Below are 19279 nucleotides of genomic sequence, written 5' to 3' on the forward strand. Positions count from 1 at the left end.
TTTTTTACCTCATTGATCCAGTAGCATTCTCAGTTATATTTATCCAGCTCCTCCATGCTTCTAATGACCAAAACCTTAGCCTCCTCTGGCGTTCCATTAAGTTTGATGAATATTTTGCAGTTAGTAAGCCAAGTGTTTTGAATTTTGTTTTGCTTCCTCAGATACCTGGCTTTTCTGGCTATATCCGCGTTCCTCTTGGTTAGGTGATCATTCATGAACACATTAGTGCCCTTCAATTTCTTTCCTTGTTTAAGCAGTGCGATCTTGTTTTTTTTCTGTTCACAAACCTCAATATCACTGCTGGCATGTCGTTGTCCTTTCTCCTGGGGAGAGGGTGCCCCGATGTTGTCCACATCAAGCGTAATCCCTCTGGACTCGAGAAAGACCGCCACCTGTTGTTCCGCGGAGCTCACCTCCATCTCGCAGGGCTCACCCCCGTTGTCAGCGGTCACTGCGCGTGCATAAGACCGGGGTTTGATCTTGAGCCAGTAACGAGCACGTCGTTAATTCTGGAGTATTGCTCCAAATCCTCCACTCTCCGCTCCAGATCTGCTATCCTTTTATCCTTTTCTGCGTTTTGAATACGCAGTATCTTGACTTCCTCCAGCAGTTCGAGAAGCTGTTTCTGTTGAGTCTTTATTACCGTTACATCCTCCGCAAGAAAGTCTAGTGACTTTCTAATTTCGTCCACCTCTTCCCACGCTGGATTTTTCTTCGGTGGCATGGTGATGGAAAAATATAAAAAAATATTTTTGTTCAATATTTTCCTAATGATAATTTTATGATTGGTTTATTTTACTACGAACACCTTTTTCCCTTTTTTATTACAGAATAAGGCAGGAAATATATTTTATAGTTTCTATACTAAATGAAATATCAATCAGTACTGCATTATTCATATAGTTTATTTATTTATTACCAGGAGATAACTTGAAAAACGCAGATAAACCATATATTTTCGCAATCATGTGTTTGTCTTCAAGTTTCATCAGTAAAACGTTTCTGCTTTTTATTCAGTTCAGCTACAGCGATAGCCAGATGCTTTTGTCCATATTAGGGATTTTCTGCACGTCACAAGTTATTACTTCTATGAGTCTGTTTTGGACTTTCAGCGCGAGAGCGCCCTCCAGCGTTGAGTATGAATGAAACATACACTGCCTGAGAGTGTTCAGCGCTCCTGATATTCACATCTCCTCATTTTGGATGTGAATAAAACGTCAGATCATGCATAGACTATCAATACTGTCTCTTTGAATTTAAATCTAGATTTAAATCTAGAAACCTCTACATGAACACACCTGCCCGAATAAAGTGCGGGGAATTTACATTTTATTCAAATTAAATATTTATTAAATATTAAAAATGCTGCTAACGTTGTTCTACACACAGCAATATAAACAAAGGTGCCTGTTCTCTTTCATTCTTGCTGTTTGATTGGAAAAAGTTTAAAGGGCGTCGAGGGGTCTTGTTTTTTATGTTATCTGACTAAAAACTATTCATACTTTGAACTATTATTATTACAGTATTTATTTAAAAAACGTAGTGCCTTAAAAATAATTATCACAGCAATGGTAAAACAGGCTTATACTGATTTTCTCATTCTACGAACTATACTTATCAATCCTGTTTATATTATCATTATCATTAAAAAATGAATAAATTCAGAACAGAATAGAATTCTATTTTAAATAAGACAGAAACATTTTTTTCTACAACAGCAACAGTAGTGTTTACAACAGCAAAACTATATATTATACCCCTTCTAATGTCTATTTTTATTAGAATGCTGTCATGGGCACGAGGTAGCCCATCAACACATTGTGCGGAATATAATAGGCTAATGTAGCCTAATATTCATGTCTTGCCGCACTGCCTTTGTCATACTTAATTCAAAATAAAATATTCATTAATTAATAACATCCATTTCTGATAATCCCAGGTTGCCATGATCAAGCAGGTTTGTTTACGCGTTGCCACGAGTTACGTGTTTGTTTCTCTTGGCCAAAACATATATTCAACATAGGCTCTGGACTCCACGACTTCACATCACGTGGCCACGACATAACAATGTCATTCCCTTGACAAAATGATCGTGTCTGTGACAAAAAAGCCTAAGTGAACCTATAATGTCCCTTCCCGTTTACCGTAAGTGAACAGAGCATGTCCCTTCTAGGTCACTGTACATGCTAACGTTAGCTAGCCATCTTTTTTTCACTCTTGTTGAATCGGAGAGAGAGAAAAAAATGAGGAGAGAAAAAAAAATTGAAGTGAGAGAAAACGTCTCCGGTTACTGTTGTAACCTCGGTTCCCTGAGAGCAGGAACGAGACATTGTGAGAATCGTATGTGGGAACCAAGAAAGTCTAGTGACTTTCTAATTTCGTCCACCTCTTCCCACGCTGGATTTTTCTTCGGTGGCATGGTGATGGGGAAAAAAAAACCAAAAAAGAAACGGCACACTGTGAACAGCCTTCGAGTGTGTGTGTAAATAAAAAATAAAAAATGATGCGTGGACCAAGGTGTCTGAGATTGTTGGTGTTCCTGGTGAGTTGCTGATGTGCATTAACATTATAGGAATAATAATCGAATGATATAATGAATATTAGTATAATAGTCCCAGTTCACTTTTAAACCTTTAAATCAATTTTCCTGATTATACTTACATTAAGTAACATTTTCAATGCAGGACTTTTACTTGTATCAGAGTATTTTTACAGTGTGGTATTAGTGCTTCGTACTTTATGAGGTAAAGGATCTTAATACTTCGTCCACAACAATATTTAATGAGGTTAACTTATAACGTTACCCTCCTTGTGGTCAGTCTGCACAAAATCAACACGCTTGTTTGCTTTGCGTCCCCTTTAAATACAAGATAAGCATTCGAGCTACGTCAGAGCATCTACGAATCTTTCTACAGCGTTGTTGGCAGGGCGGCCAGAGCGATTTTTGACTCTCTCGACGGCGGCGGTGTGAACCATAGACTGTATAAAAACAGGTGTGAACGCACAGTAAAGGGGCGGTCACACCTGACTATGAACGTGCAAATTTTTTTCGGATGCTGCTGCGAATATGGGCGGGAGCAGGATATGACATCACGCGCCAAGATTTCCCCTCAGGTTTTTTTTCGCTTTCTATTGAAGATATAGGTTTTCCCTCAGTTATCACTGTGTCTGTATTGTACTGTATTGTTCCCTCAGTTATTGTACTGTATTGTTCCCTCAGTTATTGTACTGTGTCTGGAAAGGAGAAGGCTGTGGGTTCACCCTATTCTACGGACTCGGAATGAGCGGGGAGAGTTCCATTCTTTAATTCAGGAGCTTCGGCTGGATGAGGATCGCCACAAGGAGTACTTTTGGCTCTGACATATTTTATTACCATTTTTTTTAACTATAGTGAATAAACTGTATTAATGAATGAAATGTTCAAGGTGTCTGAATAAATTTTGGTTTGACTACATACATATATACACATACATACATGCATATATTAAATTTTTAAGTGCTGTGCTTTAAGTGCTGTAGGTTTTCCCTTTAAATAGGTCATTTTATAAGTTCCTTTGGTGTGCAAAATTAATTTTAAAATGAAATTAAAAATATGAAAAATATAAATCTAAAATAACGAACATTAAGTAATTTAACACACTTGTGTATAGTAATTTTATTGTACTCTTTCATATATATATATATATATATATATATACACACACACACTATAACTATACATACATATACAACTATACATATACACACTAAGCAATAAAAAAAAGATAAAATGTGTCCACATTCAAATGTACCGTCTGTTCCTGTTTCCATTGACACCGCGAACCATGCAGCTTCTTTTTTTATTTGATTTTTATAATCTTTTAAAGATGTATTATATAAAATAGGACAATGCGCTACAGCTAAAATTAGGGCTTGCTCCATTTTTGAATTTCTGTACAGAGGTCAAGCAGTGACTATCGATCTTCTACTGGTCACATGTCTTCACGTGATGCGAATTCGCAGGTCAGAGTTCACCAAACTTAAACTTTGCAACGCAGCGAAATGCAAAATTTTTCGCATGAGCTTGCGTTTCCGGTCTGACGCATTCGCATGCGTATGAATGGAAGTCAATGGAACGAAAAGTGCAGTGTGACCGCCCCTTTAAGGCGCTGCTCGACTCGAGCGCTACCCGCGGGATCCGATAACCCACAAAGAGCATCTCAACCCCACGAATCCCGCGATCCGAGTCTTCGTCGTGCCTCGGCAACAGCGGGACCTAACCACGAGACGCAAACGCTTGTCACTCATCTCTCGAGAAGAGGGACAAACGCGAATGGAGCTTCTCATTGGATAACACTCATAATGAGCGCATTCAGAGCCCTCGAGCACTGAACGCGCAAGCTCCTGACCAAGACACATGACAGATCATGCGCGTCCTCAAGTGCCAGAAACCTCTGGAACGGAGGCACACACCTGGACAGTAGCTTCAGTACCATGACTGAGGTGCCCTTGAGCAAGGCACCGAACCCCCAACTGCTCCCCGGGCGCCGCAGCATAAATGGCTGCACACTGCTCCGGGTGTGTGTTCACGGTGTGTGTGTGTGCACTTTGGATGGGTAAATGCAGAGCACTAATTCCGAGTATGGATCACCATACTTGGCCACATGTCACGTCACTTTTGTCACACTTTCCGCACCGCTCACCTGCCTTGGTCTCTCACACGCACTTCCAAAATCCAATATCCCACTATATCCTTATTTACCCGTTAGATATACTTTCCCTTCTACCCACACTATATCAGCATCTTCTACCTCTCTATGTATACTTATCCTACATTCTCTCCATTAAACCTGTATTATTCAGAAACTGAAACAACACATTCACCGTACTATTTCCTATATCTGAGTCTAATATATTCTTTAATGTTAACTCTTTTCCTTCATTCATCCATACTTGTTCTCTTAGCACTTCTCTTTCTTCATCATAACCCTTACAATTAATAATCACATGTTCTACAGTTTCACTCTGTCCACATTTCTCACACAATCCCGTTGGATGTTTAGATATTAAATGTAATGTTTTATTCAAACCTGTATGTCCCACTCTTAGTCTTGTAATTATACTTTCCTCCCTCCTATTTCTCCCACTTTTTCTACCTTTTCACACTTTCTTTTGTATTGCATATAAATGTCTCCCTTTAGTCTCATTATCCCAATACTGTTGCCACTTTTTAATCACTTTCTCCTTTATTACTGATTTTATTTCTCTTATACTATGTGATAGCTCAATTTCTACTATTTCATCATCTACTGCTTGCTTAGCTAATTTATCTGCTTCTTCATTTCCTTTAATTTGATAAGGTGATAATTTTCCATCTTTTTCCAAAAAATAAACTGTCTGTTATCATTCTCTCCAGCACTTTCCCTATATGAGATGTAAGGGCTATTGGTCTATAATTAGCCGGCTTACTTGGATCCTTCCCTGGTTTCCTTATTGGCAATACCAGTGCCTCTTTCCAACTTTGTGGTAGTACCCCCATTTCCCAAACTTTATTATAGAATTCTAACATTACTCTCAATGATTCCTCACTTAACTGCTTGATCATATAATAGCTGATTTCATCTTGACCAGGAGTAGTTTCTCTCATTCTCCTCAGCGCTCGTTTTAGTTCCGTCATTCCAAATGGGACATCCATTATATTATCTCTTTCCTCTCTTTTGTCCAATAGATGAGGATGCTCTTTTAATATTTCCTCCCTTTCCCTCTTAAATTCTTCAGTCAGATTTTCCGTACTGTTTACTTTTATAAATGTATTACAAAACATTTCTGCTTTCTCACTGTTTTCTACTGCTATGACTTCCCCTTCATTTAAAACAAGATATTCTATCTCCTTCCTGATTCCATTCATCCTTCTGATCATATTCCATACCTCTTCTAGTGATGTACTTTTCCCTATTCTGTCACAGAAATCTCTCCAATGTTGCCTTTTTGCCCTTCTTACCACCTCTTTTACTTTTGCTTGTTCTCTCTTATATTCCATTAAATCTTGATAGTTATGCATTCTTCTTTTCTTGTATGCTCTCCTTTTCCGTCTAATAGCTTCATCACACTCCTTATTCCACCATGGTACCATTTTTGTCTCTCTTCTTCCTTTACTCTTAGGAATATTACTTACTGCTGCATTTTTCATGACCCCTATAATTTTCTCACTTATAGCTTCTATGTCATCTCCATTTCTTACTTCATTTATGTCTAAACCATCCTCCACCATTTCCACATACTCAGTCCAGTTAGCTTTCTCATATTTCCATCTCCCTTCTCTTCTCTCATTTCTTTCTACACAATTATTCATACACATTTCAATCAAAATTGGAAAATGATCACTGCCTATAGTATATTTCCTTAATACCTTCCAGTTAATTATTCCCCCTAACCTACTTTTTGTTAGAGTTAAATCTAACACCGCTTCTTGACCTGTTCTCATGTCTATTCGTGTACCTCCCCTATCATTCAAACAGATCAAATTCCTCTCATCCATTAATTCTTCAATCACCTGCCCCTTATTACCTTCCCTATTCCTTTGCAATCGCTTTGCTTCAATTAAGAGGATGACCTATTCATCAGGTGCCCTTTTATACTTCCGGGCTCCCTACCTATGACGTCATGGGCCATGTGGTGCTTCAGATACCGGTCATGCAGGCTGCATTTCCCATTGTGCCCCCTAGAGGGCGCAGCGTTGAGTTCCCTAGAAGGTGAACTGATTTATTTTGTGGCCTTAATTGTGTTTAATTGTTTCATGCTACAATGGCATGTGTTTCTACCGAGCGGCTACCTCCCGCTCTCTCTCGTGAAGCCAACACGGAAGTGACTTAAACTGTAATTCATCGACTGGCCGCTAGAGGCTGGCTGCAAAAGGGAGTCAATCCCATAGACTCCCCATGTTAAAATAGCAACCAGCTCCCGCCTCTTTGCCCATTTTCTATTATCCGGGAGTGACGCGCGGTGACGCGCTGCCAAGATGGCGACGGCTGGCTCCGCCTACTTTAGACTTCAAAAACGCTTGTCGGAAGTCTACGGGTTACGTCACGGACACTACGTCCATGTTTTTATACAGTCTATGGCAGGGGTGTCCAAACTCGGTCCTGGAGGGCCAGTGTCCAGAAGAGTTTAGCTCCAACCCTAATTAAACACACCTGAACCAGATAATCAAGCTCTTACTAGGCATACTAGAAACTTAAAGGCAGGTGTGTTGAGGCAAGTTGGAGCTAAACTCTGCAGGACACCGGCCCTCCAGGATCGAGTTTGGGCACCCCTGGTCTATGGTTTCTACTTTTTTTTTTCTTTTTTCTTTTTAGAAGTTTGGATGTCTCTGGAGTGTAAATATGTTTGTGTGATGTATTTAAAGTGCACTTAGTAAAGAGCTCAAGAGTTTTCAGCTGCACTATTACTTTGTTTCGCTGCATTTTTGCTGTTGGCAGTAAGAAAATCAGGTAATCATTTTAATGCAGTATAGATTCATATTGCTGACACTGACACTGAAAATGCTATTTATGTTTTCATATTTAGATAATTTTTATTTATTTTTCCAAATTGATTTTATGAAATATTTTATATGCACAAATTGATGCTGTCCTACTTGACTACATTTTATGCGTTCATGTGAAAAGTATTTTTTTGTGCTAATGAATCTGGAAACCATTGTTTTTCTTTTAATTTTTTTCTTCACTTTCACTGGACACTCAACTCAGTTTTGAGCTCATGTGTAGTTCTGTGTTTGGTCTCTGTGTGTCAGTAGTGTGTGATAGTGTTTGAGCAGCTGCAGCATCAGTTCAGTCACTGTGACTCTGACTGACGGAGGTTTTTGTACGACTCTTTATCACTGTGTGAACACATTAACACTGTTTATGTAGTGGAAACTCTGACAGTAATAATGTCCAGCATCTTCAGTCTGGACTCCACTGATGGTCAGAGTGAAATCAGTCCCAGATCCACTGCCACTGAATCTAGATGGAGTTCCTGACTGGAGGGTGTTTGTTCTATAAATCAGGAGTTTAGGAGCTTCTCCAGGTTTCTGTAAGTACCAGGATAGAGGCTGATAACCCCAACCCTGGTAAACTTCAGGGCTGGTTTTACAGGACATGGTAACTGTGTCTCCTGGTTGAACAGGTTTGACTGCAGGCGTCTGAGTGACTGTCACTTCAGCTGCTGATTCTACATCAAGAAAAATGAATAAACATTAAAATAAAATATCTGTTGAACAATATTTCTAGTGCAGATGATCAGTTAGAGTATTGTTTCCTCACCCGTGAAACAGTAGCTAGTGAAGATCCAGATGAAGATGGTGATGAAGCTCATGGTTGCTGTTGGTTCAGATTCTCAGAGTTCAAACTCACAGAGCTATAAAACCTCCTGAAGCTTGTGCTGCAATGCAAATCATCTCTATGTAAATCTGTGTATGGGTTACAGCAGATGATGCATGTAAAACATAACAGGTTAATTCCTTGTCAAATCAACCAAATTAAAAAAAAAATTCCCTAGCTTTCTGAAGAAAGACAGACATGTATAATGACGAAAGCCAAAATATTAAATGTCATGGATGAATATTTACTGAGTAATCCACCATTTTGTAGAGGAGGGTCAAAATGGCAATTTTTACCTGAGATTCAGAGCCAAATTACAGGGGGGTAAAAATTACTTCAGAAAGATCAGCATCATAATGTTATTTTTACACAGAGACTGGTAGGTCTATTAGTAAAATCTGTTGACTTTAGCAATCTTTGTTGCATTATGTGCCAATAGTGACCATTCAAAAATGGGGAAACAGCACTTTTCAAGTTTTTTCTCCAAAGTTTGCATGCCTGTAACTCAAGACGTATTAAAGATATCTTAATGCCCTTTTAGATATTGGGTCTTAACAAACTTTCCTTTTGGTTTATTCATTTTTTAGGCGCTATATGCTTCGGTTCCTGAGATATTGGAATTTCAATATGGCTATAGGAGTAAATTGTTAAAATGTACATTTCCAGTGGTCAAAAACCAAATGTGGGTCAATTTGCAAAAAATATGATACTTCTTTTCTTTCATTGGCACATAATGCAACAAAGATTGCTAAATAATCTCTGTGTAAAAATAACATTATGATGCTGCCATCTTTCTGAAGTCATTTTTACCCCCCTGTAATTTGGCTCTGAATCTCAGGTGAAAATTGCCATTTTGACCCCCCTCTACAAAATAGTGGATTACTCAGTAAATATTCATCCATGACATTTAATATTTTGGCTTTCATCACTAAACATGTCTGTCTTTCTTCAGAGAAAATATTAGCAAAATCAAAAATTTGAGCCGGGGACCTCTGGTTGAGTTGACACGGAATGACCCAACAGTGTTTAGGATCTTTTCTCATGTTACGAGTCAAAAAAATTGACTCGAGTGTCTGAAGCTAAAGACTTTCTGATGATTCAAATGATGATTCAGCTGCATCAATAACAAAAACAAGTGTCACTCTGATCTCCACGAGGGGGTAAAGGTCACTCCAGACTGAGGTACAAGTCATCAAAACTTGATGAAAAAGCCCAAATTTAGATATTTTAATAAATTTTTTTGAGTCAATAGTTATGAGAAATGAGTAATGAATAATAACGTCATTATTGACTTAAGATGAAATAGCTACTTGAGTAACTGCTCAAGAACATGGTTATGTTGCTGGTACTACATAATGACTTTACTGTATGACTGTATAATAAGATATGAGTGTAGTGTACAAAATCAAAACAACATATGGCACCATTATTGTTTGATTTGCTATCAATTTACGTACTCTGTTCTCTCTGACTCTGACCATAGTTGAGTCAAATCCATCTGTCACAGGACAGATCACAGTTTAAGAGAGCTGATTTCACTCCTGTGTTAAAAATAAAGGTGCTTCACGATGCCATAGAAGAACCTTTTTGTCTAAATGGTTCCATAAAGAACCTTCAACACCTGAAGAACCTTTCTGTTTCACAAAAGGTTCTTTGTGGCGAAAGAAGGTTCTTCAGATTACAAAAAGGTAAGAAAGAGATGGTTCTTTAAAGAACCTTTGACTGAATGGTTCTTTGTGGAACCAAAAATGGTTCTTCTATGGCATCGCTTGAAGAACCTTTTGAAGCACCTTTATTTTTAAGAGTGTAGTGTGTGATAGTGTTTGAGCAGCTGCAGCATCAGTTCAGTCACCGTGACTCTGACTGACGGAGGTTTTTGTACGACTCTTTATCACTGTGTGAACACTGGACCACGGAAGCTTTCCAGACAGTAATAATGTCCAGCATCTTCAGTCTGGACTCCACTGATGGTCAGAGTGAAATCTTTGTCAGATCCACTGCCACTGAATCTAGATGGAGTTCCTGACTGGCGGTGGGTTGTATGATAAATCAGGAGTTTAGGAGCTTCTCCAGGTTTCTGTAAGAACCAGGACACACAGGGTGGGCTGCAGGCTGTATCACTACTACTGAATTTACAGCTCATCTCTACATTTTCTCGTGGTGTGGCAGTTTTCAACGAAGGAGTCTGAGTGACTGTGATCTGAGCTTTACACCCTGAAAAACAAATCTTTTATGAGTCTATAAAATATATATTAGGCTACTTATCATATTTTTAAGTGATAAAATTATATAATTTAAATGATTCAAATATATACTAGTCACCTTGTAGTATAAAGCAGTATGAAAGTGTCCAGATGAAGATGATGATGAAGGTCATGTTGATGAAGATTGTTGTGTGTGTCAGTGATGAAGTGTTAAACTCACAGCACTATAAACACTCTCAGAGCACTGAAGCATCTGATCAATATGCAAACACACTCCACATCATTTACCTGAAGACAGTCACTCAGTCTCAGTCATAGGCCTAGAATAAAAAACAATTCCTGAAGTGAGAACATATAGTAATAATTAGTCTTTTTAATAGCGTTCAATCATCTGTTAGCCAAACTATTAAAAATTGTATCATTCAGTTTAATTCTCAATATATCTTCAAGACCAACTTTAGTATATTATCCTGACTCTCTCCTGTGAGACTTTGAGAATATTTTTGACTGTAGTTGGATAGAAACATGACTGTTAATTCATAAATCAACTTGTTCCTGCAGGTTTTTACAGAAATGAGGATCATCACACACGTGTCTCTGTCAATCACTGAATCAACTGAGTTTGATTGTGAGTCGCATCACATGATATAAATTTTTTTTTTTTTTTTCAGAAATTCAGGTTTGTGCTTTAGTAATAACACAGACTGCATAAAGCAGATGAAGTAAAGTAAGGTCATTTGTGCTGTGAGTGGATGTGTTTGTTGGAGACTCAGTTGATGTGTGTTTGTGCAGTTAGTGAAGCGTTCAGGAGGTTTTTGTTCAGCTGCTCTATTAGTTTCTATCACTGTGGTGGACGTTTGGCAGCGGCACCAAACTGGATGTTGGCAGTAAGTCAATCATCATTTAATATTATTAATACAACAACTGACTGTTAAACACTTTGTTGCTCTATAGAAAGGATGCATGTTTCCATTTATTTGTATATTTTAATTTTATTTTTAGTTCACATTGAATGTTTGGCAGTCAACATTGTAAATGTGGTTTTCATTGTCGTGGCATCTTAGTTGTCATCCAGTGAACTATAATCATTTCTGTTATGATTTTATAAGATTTTATTGCTTTAGCTTTTTTTTTTTTACTCATTGATCATTAAATTCTAAATGGTTAAAAATGTGCATTGAAATAGAATTTATATTCGGTTGTCATTTTGGCACCACTTTGATTTTACTTGAAAATTTAAGACAGTAAATTTTAATTTCAGATTAGTGTGCACTCTAAAAAATGCTGGGTTAAAAAGGGACACACCCAGCTATTGGGTTGTTCTGACCCAGTGGTTGGGTTGTTTTGAGCCAAAACAACCCAACCGCTGGGTCAAAACAACCCAATAGCTGGGTTTGTCCCTTTTTAACCCAGCATTTTTTAGAGTGTGTTAATTTTGAAGTAAAGCCTGCAGATATATTTTTTTAACTGAAAATTAATGTTGCTTATTTGTATTTTTCTTCATATTTGTATAAATTATTTTTACAGTGATAGTAGACATGCCAGACAAAAGCTGTATTTTCTGGTTTTAAAACCAAATTTTATACCCAATTTTCTTTTGCTGTTATCAAAAACTGTAATCATGAAATGATAATGAAATCCTGCAGCTATTATATTTATTCACACCTAACCTTTATGCCTTTAAAAAAGTGATTAACACTGAAGTTGATAATGAAAATGTCTCTTCAAATCAATATATTTCACCAAACCTTCATTGCTGATCACAGGCTTTGAAAAAATGAATTCAGGTGACTTGCTGTTTAATCGTGCAAAAATGACTAGTAAAACTATGTATTTGTTCACATATTTTTTTATGAAGCTGAAAGGAGAGAAATGCTTTCTTCTTCACTGAGTTGACTGTTGTGTGTTTGTCAGGCATCACTCGTCCTAAAGTGAGCGTCCTGCCGCCCTCCAGTGCAGAGATCTCCTCAAAGAAGACAGCGACACTGGTGTGTGTGGCCAGCAAGGGCTTCCCGTCAGACTGGAGCCTGAGCTGGAAGGTGGACGGGAGCAGCAGGTCTCAGGAGAGCAGCGCTGGGCTCCTGGAGAAGGACGGTCTGTACAGCTGGAGCAGCAGCCTGACTCTCTCTGAGCAGGAGTGGATGGAGAGCGTCTCAGTGAGCTGTGAGGCCACACGGAGCGGCCAGCCTGCGCTCACTGGACACGTGACGAGACAGCAGTGTTCAGAGTAGATCTGCTGCTCTTCTCACTCATGTCTCACATGGAGACTAACAGCACATGAGCGACTCCTTCATTCTCCACATCCAGCTTCAGTCGCTCGCATCTGCATCTGCTCTGCTTTGTGTGCTTCATACAATACTATATGTGTGCTTTATCATTCAGTGGTGATTCTATAAATATTTACTCAATAAATAAAATACAATTGTAACTTAATATCTTTGTGTTCTTTTTTTTGATTCTATAAATATTTAGTCAATAAATAAAATACAATTGTAACTTAATATCTTTGTGTTCTTTTTTTTGTCATTTTTGTTTCGGGTCTTTCTTTGGATCAGGGCTTTAACTCACATTTAAAAAAGAAATAGAAACTTCACTCAGTGAACCATGAAAACACCTGCAGATACACGATGAAACGAACATGCCGCCAAATTATGAACCTCACAGATATAGTGTTAGATGAATTTAATAAGATAAAGTTTGTTAGATTAATGAATTTAGCAACTAGAAAACTCAATCAATTATTTATATTTTATACAATTTATATGAAAATCTACATAGTTGAGTGAGTGTTAGTGTTTGAGCAGCTGCAGCATCAGTTCAATCACTGTGACTCTGACTGACGGAGGTTTTTGTACGACTCTTTATCACTGTGTGAACACAACATTACTGTTAATCCTGTGTACACTCAGACAGTAATAATGTCCAGCATCTTCAGTCTGGACTCCACTGATGGTCAGAGTGAAATCAGTCCCAGATCCACTGCCACTGAATCTAGATGGAGTTCCTGACTGGAGGCGGTTTGTTAAATAAATCAGGAGTTTAGGAGCTTCTCCAGGTTTCTGTAAGTACCAGAACACACAGGGTGGGCTGCAGGCTGGAGCAGTACTAAATGTGCAGCTCATCTCTACATTTTCTCGTGGTGTTACAGTTTTCACTGAAGGAGTCTGAGTGACTGTGATCTGAGCTTTACACCCTAAACTGTTTAATATTTCATTCAGACTTTGATGCTGAGAGCATTTAATATCTGTTGTGCATATTTTAGCTATATCATCCATGATATTGTATAGCAGGTCAAAGGTCATCTAATAGGGAATGACCATCTAAGTCTTGCTAAAGATTTCATTATAAAGCAGGTTAACAGAATTAGCAGAGTTTAAAATCACGTGTGTACCAAAAATGCAATGAATGCATTTTAGGACTGATTATGAAACAAATTATTTCAGCCTTCATGCAATAACATATATTTTTTTAAAGATTTAAAAAAAAAAATCCATCTCTGATGTTGAGAAGAGCTGATGTTAATTCTCATATCAGTGTGTGTGAGTGTGGTTCTCTCTTCCTCTGCTAGAGTTTGTGTTCATTTGAGTGTGACGGAGGTTTTTGTACGACGCTTTCACTAGAATGAAGCACTGTGGTACACTTTTGGTGGAGGAACTGAACTGGTGATCAGAAGTAAGTCTTATTATTTTCCTAATAAAAATATATCACCAGTTTATGTACTGTATGTAATTACTTCATTTTGTCTGCTATATTATCAATGTGTCATATTCGATGATGTTTCATGTTTTTTTAATTTTCAAGCCACATTTCATATTTAATTGCATTTTTTGTTTTACATAAATCATTTCACACCTAATGTTTAAATTAATTCCGAACTTTATGATATTTTTAGTTCTTTCTTAATATATTTAATATTGTGCCTGACTCAGAAGTTGACAATGTAGACTAAATACATTTAATTTCATCTGTCATTATCAGACAAAAAAGAAATTCAGCAGATCAGCATTAAAAATGAATAATTCAACACATTATGCTTACCAATAATTCTGTTTATGAGTAATTGTCCTAATCAAAAATTATTTTAAAAATAACATATTGAATTTGTTTCCTAAATCAGAAAGGAGCATATTATAATTTTTAGAGTATTTCATGTTTGCTTCAGAGAACCGATTTATATTTCAACATATATCTTGTACTTGATTCACTGTAAAAAATGTGTACAGACAACTGGACAAAAGGACAACTGTGATTGCCAGACTTGTTCCTTTTTACTTCCAGAAACTTTAACAGTATTTTACTGTAAAATTACATGAAACGTCCTGTTAGATTTATTACAGTTTTTCATCGTATATAGTAGAGAACTATATAGTAGTAGATATACTGTTAACTGATTAACAAGTTTTTACTGTAGCACTTTTACAGTCTTTTACCATTAAAATTACGATCATTTTTTACAGTCTCCATTTTATAAGAGTAAATAATAATTTAGCTAATGAAGAATATTTTCAAACATAACTCCGGATGTTTGTGGAACATGAATGAAAGCAGAGATGTGGAATTACAGTAAAATGATGAAGTGATTGTGATTTTGGCTGCATTATCACGTCTGCTCCAGTGAAGATTGTAGCTGCAGATGTGAAGAAGTGAGTGTTGTGTGTGTTTGTGTGTTTCAGCTGGTCCCGCAGTGAAGCCCTCCGTGTCTCTGCTGCCTCCCTCTTCTCTGCAGATCTCTGGAGACTCAGCCGCACTGCTCTGCCTGCTCAGCTCTTACTCTCCACAGGGGGCGCAGGTGAGCTGGACGCTGGACGGGTCAGAGGTCACCGAGGGGGTTCAGACCAGCGCAGAGAGCGAGCGGGACGGACGCTACAGCCGCAGCAGCGTCCTGAGCCTCAGCAAAGCACGCTGGGAAGACGGCGAGCGCTTCGTCTGCAGAGTAACACATGACGGAGCTGATCACGAGACCTCGTTCCTCAAGAGCTCCGAGTGCTGATGTTTCTCCAGTGAAGAGCAGCAGGATTCACAGCAGTCACCTGATTTACAGCTCAATACTCAAGCAGTCTTTCAATGTGCTGCCATTGCTGTTCATTCAATAAAGCTTCTGAACGCCTTACATTTGTGTTCGACTGCATCATTGATCAGTGTGTCCTTCCTTCACTAAAGTTTCAGCTGCTGTTGATGGATTGTAATAGTTGAGAACAGCTGCGTTTAGCAGTAAATGTGAACTGAAGCTCTTGGGGTTTGAACATGGTCTCTGGAGACGGAGCTGCTCTATTCTGAGACGATCAGAATCACTAAAGCTGCCAATGCAAATCTGATTTTCAGCTCAAACTCACAGTTTCACTGTTTGATTGGTTCAACGCTCTGAACTGAACAGTTTCACTTCTGCTCATGCAGTGATGAGACAGTTATGAAGATTGAGTGGTAGTTTTATAAGATTTATGTACTGTAGCTCATGAATGAACTTAAACTGTAATGAAGAATGGAGACTTTTTGTTGTAAGATGATGAATAAACTATTCAAGCAGCAACACCTTTATGTCCTGCTGATGCTCTTTGGAATATGAATGTATAATTAGCAATAAGAAAGAAATTATGCATTAGAAAAATACATAATCAAAAATGTCATGGATTGAAAAATGAGTGAGTTGAGAGTCGAAGAGATACTCCATAAAACTTCTGAAAAAAAAGATCATTATATCCAAATAATTGTAATAAGCTTCAGAACATAATGATGGACCTCAACAAAATTGATATTAAGATCATATTTGTGTTTCTTCACTGTTGAGTGAGTGAGTGTTTGTTCAGCTGCAGCATCAGTTCAGTCACTGTGACTCTGACTGACGGAGGTTTTTGTACGACTCTTTATCACTGTGTGAACACATTACCACCCTCACAATCACCATCAGAATCAGTTCTGCAGTGAAAACTCTGACAGTAATAATGTCCAGCATCTTCAGTCTGGACTCCACTGATGGTCAGAGTGAAATCAGTCCCAGATCCACTGCCACTGAATCTAGATGGAGTTCCTGACTGGAGGCGGTTTGTTAAATAAATCAGGAGTTTAGGAGCTTCTCCAGGTTTCTGTAAGTACCAGGCTAACTCTTCATCCCCATCACTCCATCTGTACACATCTGTGCTGGTTTTACAGTTGATTTTGACTGTTTCTTCTGGTTGAGCTGCTGTCGTTGAGGGACTCTGAGTGACGCTGATCTGTCCTCTACTCTCTGAAACACACAACAAGAAGAAAATCAACTCAAAACTTTGACAATATACTTGAAGAAATGAATTCATATCAAACTTGTGCTCCACAAACCTTGAGCAAACGCTGTGAGAGTCCAGATGAAGATGATGATGAAGGTCATGTTGATGAAGATTGTTGTGTGTGTCAGTGATGAAGTGTTAAACTCACAGCACTATAAACACTCTCAGAGCACTGAAGCATCTGATCAATATGCAAACACACTCCACATCATTTACCTGAAGCCAGTCGCTCATTAACAGACACAAAATACACATACTGAAATTAGAAAAATGAATCTTTTTCATGATATTATATATTTTAATAGCCAATTTGTTATAAATGATATCAGACAATTCCCTTCTGAATGCATATTCAAAACCAACTTCAGTATATTATCCTGAATCTCTCCTGTGAGACTTTGAGAATATTTTTGATTGTAGTTGGATAGAAACATGATTGTTAATTCATAAATTTTATGCCAAATCCATGGATTTTCCTGCAGGTTTTTAACAGACACGAGGATCATCACATACGTGTCTCTGTTTGATTGTGAGTCGCGCCACACTATATATATACAAGTTAACTCTTTATAAATTCAGTTTCATGCTTTAGTAATCTAAGCATATAAAGTAAAGTAAGGTAATTTGTGCTGTGAGTGGATGTGTTTGTTGGAGACTCAGTTGATGTGTGTTTGTGCAGTTAGTGAAGCGTTCAGGAGGTTTTTGTTCAGCTGCTCTATTAGTTTCTATCACTGTGGTGGACGTTTGGCAGCGGCACCAAACTGGATGTTGGCAGTAAGTAAATCAATAAATTATCATTTAAAAAAAGTAATTGCATCTTAATATCCCAAAATTGTGGCTTTCTATGTTAAGAAAGGATGCATTTTATTTTTTTAAGTTTTTCATACATTTACTTTTTTTTTTTTTACTCTGAGGCAGAAACATTTTTGAATTTGCTATTTCTTTTAGACTTTTTTTTTAAACAAATGATTGTTTGTAAAATTGATGCACAATGACAATTTTTTTGTGAGTTTTTAAGTTTGTTTCCTAATTTTAAATCTTTCTTCAGCTTCTTAAACAAAAAGTTCATCAAAAGTTCATTTAGTTCATTTTGTAATTCCCTTTTTCTCATGTTCTCTTTTCATGTGAAGAAATTTGTGAACATCAATGTGTTAATTTAATTTTTTTATTTCAGTTTTATCTGCTTCATTAAGCATGTTGTTCATTTCGTTCTTCTGCTTGGAGAATTTCTCCTATTTTTATCTTTAACACATAAAGGAAAAGACTGGTGACTCTGATTTCTCTGTACTTCTCTCAGGCGTCACTCGTCCTAAAGTGAGCGTCCTGCCGCCCTCCAGTGCAGAGATCTCCTCAAAGAAGACAGCGACACTGGTGTGTGTGGCCAGCAAGGGCTTCCCGTCAGACTGGAGCCTGAGCTGGAAGGTGGACGGGAGCAGCAGGTCTCAGGAGAGCAGCGCTGGGCTCCTGGAGAAGGACGGTCTGTACAGCTGGAGCAGCAGCCTGACTCTCTCTGAGCAGGAGTGGATGGAGAGCGTCTCAGTGAGCTGTGAGGCCACACGGAGCGGCCAGCCTGCGCTCACTGGACACGTGACGAGACAGCAGTGTTCAGAGTAGATCTGCTGCTCTTCTCACTCATGTCTCACATGGAGACTAACAGCACATGAGCGACTCCTTCATTCTCCACATCCAGCTTCAGTCGCTCGCATCTGCATCTGCTCTGCTTTGTGTGCTTCATACAAGACTATATGTGTGCTTTATCATTCAGTGGTCATGCTATTAATATTTACTCGATAAATAAAATACAATTGTAACTTAATGTCTTTGTGTTCTTTTTTGTCATTTTTGTTTTGGGTCTTTCTTTGGATCATGGCTTTAACTGACATTTAAAAAAAAAAATTAGAAACTTAACTCAATGGACCATGAAAACACCTGCAGATACACTATGAAAAAACATGAACTTCACAAATATTAGACAAATTTAATAAGATTAAGTGGGTTAGATTAACATTCAGTAAGTGTAAAACTGAATAAATGCTTTATATTTTATTTTTAATATCCATGAAAATTCAAACTCACAGTTTCACTGTTTGATCAGTTAAACGCTCTGAACTGGATCAGTTTCACTTCTGCTCATGCAGTGCTGAGACAGTTATGAAGACTGAGTGGTAGTTTTATAAGACTTACACAACTTATGAATTAACTGTTTAGGGATGGAGACTTTTGACTGGAAGATGATGAATAAACTATTCAGCAGCAACACCTTTATGTCCTGCTGATTCTTTTTGGAATATGAATATATAATTAGAAAGAAGAAAGAAATTATGCATTATAAAAATACATCATGGATTGAAAAATGAGTGAGTGGAAAGTAGAAGAGATAAACCATAAAAGATCTAAAACAAATTATCAAAATAATTGTAATAATCTTCAAAAAATAATGATGGACCTCAACAAGATTGATATCAAGATCGTATTT

At 37.8% G+C, this 19279-nt stretch overlaps 1 long non-coding RNA gene and 4 gene segments (V, D, J or C); 2 read left to right on the forward strand and 3 right to left on the reverse strand.

The window, feature by feature from the left end:
* Window positions 1–7855: 7855 nt before the first annotated feature.
* On the reverse strand, window positions 7856–9820 carry LOC107667095 (Ig kappa chain V region BS-5-like). The segment is given in 3 exon segments: window positions 7856–8190; window positions 8283–8354; window positions 9793–9820. Coding segments are annotated over 3 exon segments (435 nt in total).
* A 410-nt stretch (window positions 9821–10230) lies between these two features.
* Window positions 10231–10738, reverse strand: LOC107667097 (Ig kappa chain V-III region NG9-like). The segment is given in 2 exon segments: window positions 10231–10553; window positions 10662–10738. Coding segments are annotated over 2 exon segments (378 nt in total).
* Window positions 10739–11013: 275 nt separating this feature from the next.
* LOC107667158 (uncharacterized) lies at window positions 11014–12893 on the forward strand. The gene is made up of 4 exons (XR_001631760.1): window positions 11014–11026; window positions 11105–11171; window positions 11336–11430; window positions 12458–12893. It is a non-coding gene; the product is annotated as an uncharacterized LOC107667158 (long non-coding RNA).
* Window positions 12894–13389: 496 nt separating this feature from the next.
* On the reverse strand, window positions 13390–16933 carry LOC107667145 (Ig kappa chain V-I region CAR-like). The segment is given in 3 exon segments: window positions 13390–13608; window positions 16630–16766; window positions 16856–16933. Coding segments are annotated over 3 exon segments (387 nt in total).
* A 302-nt stretch (window positions 16934–17235) lies between these two features.
* Window positions 17236–18594, forward strand: LOC107667098 (Ig lambda chain C region-like). The segment is given in 3 exon segments: window positions 17236–17241; window positions 17526–17577; window positions 18101–18594. Coding segments are annotated over 3 exon segments (375 nt in total).
* The last annotated feature ends 685 nt before the right edge of the window (window positions 18595–19279 follow it).

This window comes from Sinocyclocheilus anshuiensis, unplaced genomic scaffold (assembly GCF_001515605.1).
Source record: "Sinocyclocheilus anshuiensis isolate Anshui unplaced genomic scaffold, SAMN03320099.WGS_v1.1 scaffold415, whole genome shotgun sequence".
NCBI lineage: Eukaryota > Metazoa > Chordata > Actinopteri > Cypriniformes > Cyprinidae > Sinocyclocheilus > Sinocyclocheilus anshuiensis.